At 37.0% G+C, this 10,526-nt stretch overlaps 2 protein-coding genes across 2 annotated transcripts; one reads left to right on the top strand and one right to left on the bottom strand.

The window, feature by feature from the left end:
* The first annotated feature begins 25 nt into the window (after nt 1–25).
* On the top strand, nt 26–7,603 carry LOC141819670 (protein JOKA2-like). Its single transcript, XM_074706919.1, has 7 exons — nt 26–306; nt 4,562–5,796; nt 5,882–6,002; nt 6,148–6,381; nt 6,458–6,604; nt 6,684–7,172; nt 7,266–7,603. The coding sequence occupies exons 1-7, from the start codon at nt 268–270 to the stop codon at nt 7,362–7,364; spliced, it is 2,364 nt and encodes a 787-aa protein (XP_074563020.1). The 5' UTR covers nt 26–267; the 3' UTR covers nt 7,365–7,603.
* A 1,136-nt stretch (nt 7,604–8,739) lies between these two features.
* LOC141819650 (oil body-associated protein 1A-like) lies at nt 8,740–9,625 on the bottom strand. The gene is made up of 3 exons (XM_074706894.1): nt 9,498–9,625; nt 9,012–9,415; nt 8,740–8,915 (listed from the first exon to the last, which is right to left on the bottom strand). Exons 1-3 carry the CDS (start codon nt 9,623–9,625, stop codon nt 8,740–8,742), a joined length of 708 nt encoding a protein of 235 aa, XP_074562995.1.
* Nucleotides 9,626–10,526: the final 901 nt, after the last annotated feature.

A 10,526-nucleotide genomic window follows, 5' to 3' on the forward strand; every position in this document is an offset into this window, starting at 1 on the left:
AATCACCACAAAACGAAGACAAGGGTATGCGTCGGTGGAAAGCTGCCGTGGCTGATAGCCCAGCGTTCTCGGTTCCCTTGGCGCTCCGCCTTCTTCCCCCCTCCTTGATCGTAGCTCCACACTCGTAGCCTTGATCTCTACGGGCTCTTCTCTCTCTCTCTCTCAACGGGATTTTACTAGATATTAGGGTTGCACAACCTTCTCGATCCGATCTGCTCCTCATCTGTTAAGCTGGCGCAGTTCTCGCTGATCGATTCCTTACCGCTGATGGAGCCTCGCGCCAACGGGCGGGATTTTGTCATTAAGGTACTATTTGTCCTAGCCAATATTCGTTGATTGTTGATTTTGAGTGTAGTTTTGACTATCCTGAGGTTTCCGTCTGTTAGGAATGATCGGTTCTCGCCGGTGTGTTATTTTTAGCTCAAATTTGGGATTGTGTGTTCTTAGATGTGCAATACATAACTTTTTTACCGGATAATTTTTTTCTGTATGTGGAACGGATATTTTTCTTTGATTTGTTCTTCGATTTTGCATGATCGTTGAACGTTGTTATTATTATTATTATTTCCATTAAGTATCTTTGCTTGGCCACTCATTCAAAAGGATGAGATCTTATGTACGGGATCGATCTGTATGTGTGAATTGACGCACTGGATTCGGTTCGGCTTTGACGGAATTCTATTGTCATTAGTTCAATAAGTGACCAAACTGGACAAATATTACATGTAGAATTCCAACACAGGATCACCTATTTCTAATACATGTTAAATTTCTGCTTGTATAATTTTACTATGTTAGTTTAACCTCGATGTTTGAATTATCAGAAAAGAAACTATTCTGCAAATATATTCGCAGAATAATATTCTCCAGAATTATTAAAAAAATAAAGATAGTGTTAGCCAAGCTCAATGGGAAAACAAGAATTATACAGATATCTGGGACTTATCTCCTCTTTGTTGCTCGGATTTGGGTGAAAGTTTAAAGCAAAATGGATCAAGTTAAAAATCACACTTATGTGTGACTATATTATAGAGTAATTTGCTCAGTTCTTTTGCTATTTTTTTGTCAGACAATTAATTCAAAAGAAAGTAGGTGATGATTATCAATTATGATTCTAAGTGATTATTTTTCTTTCAACTATTCCACATCTGATACTCTCTGAACAAAATTTTCTTTTAATTTGTGCCTCTTTCACCTCTCTTTCTGAGAACCTTTTGAAAGCAACATTTTCCATGTGGAATGCTAGATATTGTTATTTCTACTTAACAACTTAATGATTTTGCGAGATCAAACTTCACTGAACTCTGAAACTGTGGTATTTATTTCTGAAACCATCATATGTTTTGATACTAATTGGGTACTTGTTTCAGTTGCATGCCATGATGATACTAACTTGTGGTCGATTGCACTTTTCCATCATGAGCAATGAAGTTGATTTCTATATGTTATGGTTAAAACTGTAATGGATACACAAGTCTGCCAGCCTTTGGGTCTAGCTCAGAGCCTGCCTGTGAGTCTAGCTCAGAGCTTGGATGAGGAACTTGGCTAGAAAAGGCTAGGATAAGAAGAGTTCAATCATGCTAGTTAGAGTTTTAGGTTAAGTTTGGGCAATGTACTAGGAACTTAGGCAAATGGTGAATCTAGTTAAGTTATAACCAGATCATCTGAGATAGATGGATGCAGAATTAGGTTGGACAACTGAGGTTGAGGTGGAGCTAGGTTATGGGGGTGTGGTGGAGTAATTAGCTAGGGCTGAAATGGAGAGAATTAGGAGTTCCAAGGTGGTGACTACTAAGTGATTAGCTTGTGGTGATGATTAATTGTCACCTAAAGCTCTATGAATATGTATGACTCCAATGCTTCCAAAAATCTTCTTTTCAGTTGTCTTAGCTCCCTTTTTATAGGCTGTAAGTAAACACTTGTCCAATGGCCATTTTAGTCAAGGGCCCCCATTGAGATTACTGGATGAGTAAGATTCTTGTAGGCAATCTTAAATATCGACATTGATGTTGATTAGTAACTAAATACCACGGTTCTTTGAGTTGGATGATAACATTGTCATAACCTTTGATTTGCATGCCTTGTCGCATGAGGTTAAGAAAGCATCAATGTTTTTGAAAATTGGATCGGAGATTGAACTACTATTACTATTGGGTCAATGGTTTGACAAGTCAAACCAGTAATTTGTAGATCAAGGTTTGAAATCTTGAGCTGTGTCGGTGTCTCGGTCTTTGACTGGAATGATATTGTTCGATATTGTGTCGATGCCCCAATGTATGAGAGATGGAATGCTCTGTGGCATAGTTGAGTTGGTTACTGCGGGACAGACTTGCTGAAGTGGACAAGGGGCGAATCTCGGCGAAGCCGAGGCAATGTCCTCTCCCGTAGTGGCCAACTGCAACTTTCCGATTTACCTTCTCACAGATGGTCGTGAGGTCGATTGTGTGGGACCGTTGGGGTGGCGGATTCCACCTTTTGCTGAAGAAGGGAGATGGAAGGAGGAAGCCAGTGTTTGTATTCATTTGGAATGCTACGATTTTGGCATTATCTTTTTATGGAAACAAACTATATACAGGACGTTTCAATTGTTTCACCCGGTACAGTAGATATTTTTAACCATGCCGTAGATATAATTTATATATTTATCTATTAAAGTTGAATATACTAAAAATACTCTTAAAAATATTTATTACTTATATCAAATAAAATATATTCAAATAATATTAAACATTAACATATACATATTATAATAAAAGCTTTGATAAATCAAATATATAATTCAAAATATATTGTTTAATCATTTTTTTAAAAAGATAAACATATGATTTAAAACATATATCTTTTACAAAGTTAAAATTTGTAATTTTAAGTATATTTTGTAGAAAACAAATTAAAATATTATATTTAGTAATTCAGAATATTATTAATCATCTATTTTCAAACAAACCTTTATTGCAATCTCTCTCTTTCTATATATAAGGTTCTAATACATCACACACACACACACACATATATATACTTTAAAAAATATTAAATCAATTTCAATTGTATTAATGTCTATTTTTTAGAAGCTAACTCAAACATATAATTTTGGATATATTTCTTTTATAAAATCAAATATATGTGGTTATAGTATGTTGTGTGCAAAAATTCAAATATATTATTTTTATTTCAAAAATATATTATGAGATCTGATTTCTATTAAAAAAATTAAATATATAATTCTCTATGTGTATTAAAAAATTAAATATATTAAATATACCATATTGTTAACTTTTTGAATAATAACCTAGCAAATTAGATTTCACAGAGGTTTGAATTGAAACCTCCTCATCCACATTACTTAGAGCGAAAGCATCTAGCTAAAAAGTCAAGAAACCAGGCGTTGATATTATTTTTCTATTAGTGGTTTTAAGTCACTTTGGGTGCGATCATACCAGTCAAGAAACCAGTCTGAAGGAGAAAGAGTGATTGTTTCACAAGTGTAATTCGTTTACCCTAGATAATGTGGTTCCTTTTGATTGAAATGACATGATTCTTTGTAAGAACTCAGAAGTTAAATGTGCTCAGGCAGAGGAATTTTGGGATGGTTGACCTCTTGGGAAGTTCCTTCTGAGCCAATTTTCCATCATTGGATAAATTGTGAGGTTATCACTATGAGATGTAGATAATTTCCACCATAGAACATGATGGACTCAATTCTGTCAATGTGCTTCATTAATCCTTGAACCATTATATGGATTTTGGGAAGTTAAATATTTAGCTTGAGCTTTACAAATGCAATGTCTGAAAAAGTAACCTCCATAACCATCTGTACTCAAAATATTTCTGTTACCGTCAGGATTAAAAATTTAACTTTCTGAAAATAAATGACCTATTATTAAGACCAACTAACAAGGAAACACTTGAAATTCAAGATATACTAAGAGTAGCAAAGGAATGTTCAATGCTTTAGATCAAATTTCACATAAAAACATGTATTTCATTGATATGATCCATTTGTATTATGACATCAAATTACTCAATGCTGATTTACATAAAATTCATGTAGCTTACCCAAAATTGGTATAACATATACCTTGTCATAGTTATTCTATGATTTCTTGGCATAAATTGTAGTTTTTTCTCTTCACTGATCTTAGCAAATTGACAACATGATTCGTAGTCACATGTTCTATGACTTTTGTGTAACTTCTAAATTAGCTTTTTCTATAGTTTTTGTTGTCATGTTTATCTCTCAATATCTTTTCTATGCGCACAATCTTCTTCATTTTCAATCCTTAGCTTTGGCTCCAAAGTTGACTTACCTCACAACAAGATCTATTTATATTTCAATTGTGGTGCAGATACAAGTTTTTCCATTTTCAGCTAAGGGTTAGAGCAAACGGGAAAGAAAATTTTCCTTTTTTTACAAGCTATTTTTTTGCTGCCTATTTTAATCTTCGAAAGGCTAACTCCTCTTCTGGTTTTAATTTTTTTTAATGTTTGAAAGGCTAACTCCTCTTCTAGTTTTAATTTTTTTTTCTTTATTTGTTTTGTGAACATCCACTTGCACTCCCAGGTGAAGTATGGTGACACACTTAAGCGATTTAGTGCTCATGTTCATGGAGAGGCAATTGATCACAACATGGCTAGACTGAAAAAGAGGATTGTTACCCTGTTCAAACTCAGTTCAGAAGTTGATTTCATCCTTACCTATCTTGATGAAGATGGCGAAGTTGTAGCACTTGATGATGATGATGAGCTGCATGATGCTGCTATTAATCAGCACTTAAATCCTCTTAGAATCAATGTCTGTTTGAAATCTAGTACTAGTAAAGAGTCTTACCTGAGGAATGAGAATGCGAGTTCTACAACTGCCGCAACTGCTGATTGTCAACAAGAAGAGAACCAATCTCCTGGACTAAGTTCAATAATCGACGAGGTGCTAAAACCTGTCCCTGAACAATTTCGATCTTCACTTTCCAAGTTCTCTGCTGATTTCCTTCCAAAGATTGCATCATCTTCACCAGTAATAGCTGATATAGTAGACCACATCTCTAAATTAGGTATACAAAATGTCAGTCCGTCTTTGAACAGGTCAACTGGCGAGCCATCAGAAATACCTAATCAAACAAAGACTCAGCCGAAGGATCTTAACATCACTGAGGAACCAAAAATTCTAAAAACTTCTGCTCCAGTGTCAGCAATATCATCTGATCCAGTTTCAGAGCAGTTGCACAAGAAACTTGTTCCTACGAGTCAGGTTGATATAGACAAGACTCAGGCATCTGTTTGCAGTCCCAATTTACCAGCATTTGAGCAAACATCAGGGAATCCCTCAATTGATGATTTGCTGAGAACATTTGGGAGTAGTAGTGAAACAGCTGATCGTCAGAATCAAATTAGTAATGTTAGCCATCATGGGAAATCTGTTAGAGCGTGCCCCCCTTTCTTCGTGCCTCCTCTGCAGACTGGAACACAGAATGAGAACTACAATCCATCAGCTCCAGCTTTGACTAATGCTGTTACTGACTTGATGGATGACCATGATAATAAACAACTCCCAACTGGTGCAGCTCCTACTGGAACATTTGATGGCCTTAATTTTGAGGGAGACAAACAGCAGCCCACTACAGTTGACCCACCTTTTGTGATTGGTGTAAGGTCCAATAGTAGTGGTGTAAGGCCCAATCGTCATCCTAACCAAAGGGATGATGCATTTATTGATAATCTGCTCCATACTTTTCATAGAGGTATTATATGTGATGGTTGTGGAATGCACCCAATTGTTGGTCCACGATACAAATCTAAAGTGTATGTATTTCTTGCCTTTTAATTTAATTGTTGGTTACATAGATTTTGCATACATCTAATGGCATTTCTTTCCTTTACTCTGTAGGAAGGATAACTATGATTTATGTAGTATTTGTTTTTCTGAGATGGGCCATGAAGCTGCTTATACCCGGATTGACAAATCTCATCGGTTTTCTCGTAAATTGTTCAAGCAGTCTCATCGTGCAGTATGAGTCTAACTAATTTTCTTGGTTTGATTTCATAGTACAATGTCTAACTTTTTCCAATTCCATATTTCAGTATTCAGACTAACTAATAACTTGATTTGATTCCATAGTACAGTGTGTAACTTTTTCCCATTCCATATTTCAGCATTATAGACGACGGTCTTCACATCTGCATGGTTTTGGGATGCCAAGAGCAAAGTTAGAGAGTGTCTTTATCAAAGACGTAACTGTGTTAGATGGGACCCTGATCCCTCCTTCAACCCCATTCACAAAAATATGGCGGATGGGAAATAATGGCACTGTTCGATGGCCTTTTGGTACACGACTTGTTTGGGTTGGTGGTGATCGATTCGCTAACCAAGACACAGTTTTATTAGAGGTATTGCATAAAATTATCCTCATCACTCAGTGAGTATTTTTTTATAAACTGAAGCAATATATGCCAATTTATGCAGATTTCATTTGGTGGGTTTCCTATGGAGGAAGTTGACATTGCTGTTGATTTTGTGTCTCCAGCAATGCCTGGGAAGTATGTCTCATATTGGAGATTGGCAACACCATCTGGACATAAGTTTGGGCAACAAGTTTGGCTTCTTATTGAGGTTTGTAATATCAATTACTGTATTGCAACACTGTCGTCTGTCTCATCTGTACTCCAAGTTTTCTTCTTTATTTGAACAGGTAGATATCAGTCAACGAAGCTCTTTTAGTGGATTGAATCTGAATTTGCCACCTGAAAGCAGTATTCAAGGTCAGATTGGAACTATTGATATCAACGTCGATCCAAGTGATGGTCTTCCTCCTGAATCGGTCCTTGGTGATAGTTCAGGCAAACTGGTGAAACCAAACATCATCTATGAAACAACAAAACTGGATGCTAATCCCACTAACAACGATGCTCCTGCATCTGATGCGGTTCCTCTGTCAAATCCTCTCATTGATTTAACAGCATCCAAGGGTGACTATTCTCAACTGCTGCCACCACCTACTACACAGGTTGACAACACTGTTGAGGATACATTGCTGAAGGAATTGGAAGATATGGGCTTTAAGCAGATTGACTTGAACAAGGAAGTTCTCATGCGAAACGAGTATGACCTGGAGCAATCTGTAGATGAACTCTGTGATTATGCTGAATGGTATCCACTTCTGGAGGAACTGGAGGACATGGTCAGCTTTTAATTCTGCTATTTTGAGAACTATGATCATAGGATGATGACCAAAGATTCACTTGCTAATCATTTGATAGTTTTATCATTGCAGGGTTTCTCTGATAGGGTAAAGAACAAGCAGCTTCTGATAAAAAATGGTGGCAGCATTAAGCGAACCGTGTTGGATCTCATAGCCGGAGAGAGAGCTTAGTGTTAAGTACAAATTCTGTAAATAACTGAGGAACTGGGTGACTATGGTGCTGGCTTCTCTTTAAATATATCGAGACTATTTGGGCTGTTGATACTTGATACTATCTGCTACTTATATTTAAGCTGCAATTTTACTTGTTGGCATCAAATTGGATCGTTTATTTGCCACTATATTATGTGGTTTTACCAAGTGTATCACGAGAACAGACCAAGGAATTAATAGTAGACTGGTTTCTGGTTTGAGACAGTATAAAGGGAGTTTAAATTTATTATCTTCTACTGTCAACATCTATCTCTGTGCTAACTGTTAAGCTTGCTTATATAATAGTAAAGGAAGGAGGTTTAAATGTGATAGTCGGTTTATCATGTGCTATTATTGCAATTAGAACTGCTCAGAATTATCACGATATGCTTGCTAATTACTGAGTTTATGAAGTCAAAACAGTGATGGTGCTGATTTGGGCAATCGGGTTGGCTATGTTATGGCAGTGCTTTTGCTTCAAGTAAGTCCAAAAGTCTGTTTTCTTCCCGATATTAGTCGCTTGAAATCATTGTCGCTTGAAGTCCGTCCATTATATTTTTAAAAAGATTATCATATATGCTAATTACTGACTTTATTCGCTTCCACTACACGATTAGCCTTAAATAAGAAGATTAAAGTTTGAATTCTCATTTCTAAATATTCTAGAGGTTACCTTTAGATATGCATAAGTTATATTTTAAATTTATTTGATAAATAAATTAGAAAAAAAATCATCTATCTCTCTGATTAATAGAGTGGACAATGAACATTTGAATTTGTTTTTAAAAAGAATTGTCTAGGTACAAATATTTTTTTTCCATTTGTAAATCTAAAATTCCATATGTATATCTTATAAAATTTGTATAAAAAAATAAATATGTTCCTTCTAAACTATTATCTTATTAAAAACAAATAAATTAATAATAATAAATAATGTGGACGGGGGATCAGCATGCGAAGAGACCTACTAGACTCTATTTTTTATTTTTTCTACTAGATTCTATTTTTTATTTTTTGTCTTATACTATTTGAGATTCTACGATGATTTAGATATTTAAGGGATCTCACGGGACTTCCGATAAACATTTATGACATCATAAGAAAAAAAAAATTTGATAACGTGAATTTCTACCACCGCGCCATGAGATTTCTGCCCATCATAACCTATATATATTCCTTTTTCAGATATCGAATAAATGAAATACTGATCTTCTTATCTTATCAGACATCCAAAAGATACATCAAACGGAAAATGGCTTCTGATATATATATTCCTTCTTCCCTATATATATTCGCTTACACTACACGCATACATTATTATGTATACACTCCTACACATCTACACAAGTCCGGATCATACGAAGACCCTTGGCACAGAAGAAACAGGGGGCAGATCCACCTCCGTGAGCACCAACCTCTGCCCCTTCCCTGCTCCGTTCGCCAGCGGGTGAATCCCCTGCGCCGGACCCTCCATATACTCCCTCTTCTCCCTCTCCTTCTCGAACGACACCCCGTACCTCGACTCCACATCTGCACCATCACAACAATTATATTAATTATCATGTCAATCAGTAATTAACAATAAGCATGCTGTTGTACTTCAGGTCTGGTGGTGGTGGTGGTGACCTTTGGCGAGGTCTTCGCGGAGCTGGCCGTCGTGTGTGAGCGCCATCATGAGCTGCGGCGGGCCGAGGGGGAGCCGGTCGCCGCGGTCGACCTGCCAGAAGTGGAACGTCTTGCCGTAGGTCCGGCAGACCTGCTCGAGGTCGCGGCGCTCGACAGGGCTGGGCACGCGCGGCATGAACAGCACGCCGCTCCGCACCTCGTACTCGTGCGAGTGCCACAGCGGCTTCTCCGCCTCTGGAAGCGCCAGGAAGAGCTCCTCCGAGACCAGGTACTCCACGCCGATCAGCCTCGCGTCGGGGCCCTCGCCGTCGTAGATGAGGCACTGGCGCAGGTCCTCGCTCTGGTGCGAGCAGAAGTGGTGCGCCTCCACCTGCCGCGTCATGTCGTCCCCGTAGAAATGGAACCTGCAATAATATAATTACGCCGCGATTAATTATATATTGGAATATTGAATCCCGATCGATGAGCAGCTTAATTACTGCTTACGCGCACAGGTGCTGGTGAATCTTGTTGATAGGGTGGAAGCTTTGGATGGCGGCGGTGGCCGTCTCCAGGACGGCGGTGCCTGTCTCGGTGGTCTCGCCGGGGACGTCGACTTGGGTGGTGGCCGCCATCGCTGTCCTGTCACTGTAAACAGAGGAGCTCTGCTCAATAAAACTACGAGACGAAGTGGCGTCACCTCGTCGCTTGCATCTGCACACGTGGACGAAAAAGACGACGTGTCAAATTATTTCGAAAAGAGACTCGTTGCGTTGTGCCGTGCGTTTGTTTGGGTAGAAGATGGAAGAAGATAAATGGAAAATGATACAAAAAAAATATTTATAAATAATATAATATAGTTCCTGTAAGGCCTTTTATTTATTTTTAAAGTAAGCATAACAAAATAATTTGTTTTGTTAGAAGTATTTGTTGTTAGGAAATAATAATAATTATTTGTATAATAATTATTTATTATTTTAAAGTATTACTCATATGAAATATTAATTAATTTAAGGATTTATTAGTCATTATGTATGGGATTGTAGGAAGTTATTTTAACCTCCAAAAATTGCATGTAGCCATCTTGATGGAAGTTAGCTATTTACGTACATGAGTTCTGTCTCTCCCAAAAGAATTGTTTCACCATAGCCATCAGAAAGGTGTGAAAAAAAGTGAAAAGGAAAGAGATAGATTGAGACTCGTAGCAATTTTCTTCTACTGTCATTGTTCCTTTTTCATTGATAAGGTAAGTTGTCGATCTAAAAGTTATATAAATGAGAATCATAAATTTTAAGATATTTTATGTTTAGTTTTCTGAATTAGAAAACTTCGATTTACATGTGGTATCAGAGCCATGTTGTGAAATTTATGATTCTCTATATATGATTATTTTCCCTAATTTTTATGAACCTTAATCATGAAAATTTGAGAATTGTACAACGAATAAGCATTTCAAAAATTCTCAAATTTTCATGATTAGGGTTTATAAAAATTAGGAAAAAATAATCATAGAGAATCATAAATTTCACAATCTGA

Source organism: Curcuma longa, unplaced genomic scaffold, assembly GCF_044706935.1.
Source record: "Curcuma longa cultivar G26 ecotype Majalengka, Jawa Barat unplaced genomic scaffold, ITB_CL_G26_1.1 utg134316_np1212_261454_RagTag, whole genome shotgun sequence".
Classification (NCBI taxonomy): Eukaryota; Viridiplantae; Streptophyta; class Magnoliopsida; order Zingiberales; family Zingiberaceae; genus Curcuma; species Curcuma longa.

What these genes read in the sequence shown, in the direction of transcription:
- LOC141819670 (XM_074706919.1), top strand. Translation starts at nt 268, where the DNA reads ATGGAGCCTCGCGCCAACGGGCGGGATTTTGTCATTAAG. An exon ending in CCACGATACAAATCTAAAGT is followed by an intron (nt 5,797 to 5,881) that starts GTATGTATTTCT and finishes TTTACTCTGTAG; the next exon opens with GAAGGATAACTATGATTTAT. An exon ending in TCAAGCAGTCTCATCGTGCA is followed by an intron (nt 6,003 to 6,147) that starts GTATGAGTCTAA and finishes TCCATATTTCAG; the next exon opens with CATTATAGACGACGGTCTTC.
- LOC141819650 (XM_074706894.1), bottom strand. Translation starts at nt 9,625, where the DNA reads ATGGCGGCCACCACCCAAGTCGACGTCCCCGGCGAGACCACCGAGACA. An exon ending in ATTCACCAGCACCTGTGCGC is followed by an intron (nt 9,416 to 9,497) that starts GTAAGCAGTAAT and finishes ATATTATTGCAG; the next exon opens with GTTCCATTTCTACGGGGACG. An exon ending in CCGCGAAGACCTCGCCAAAG is followed by an intron (nt 8,916 to 9,011) that starts GTCACCACCACC and finishes GTGATGGTGCAG; the next exon opens with ATGTGGAGTCGAGGTACGGG.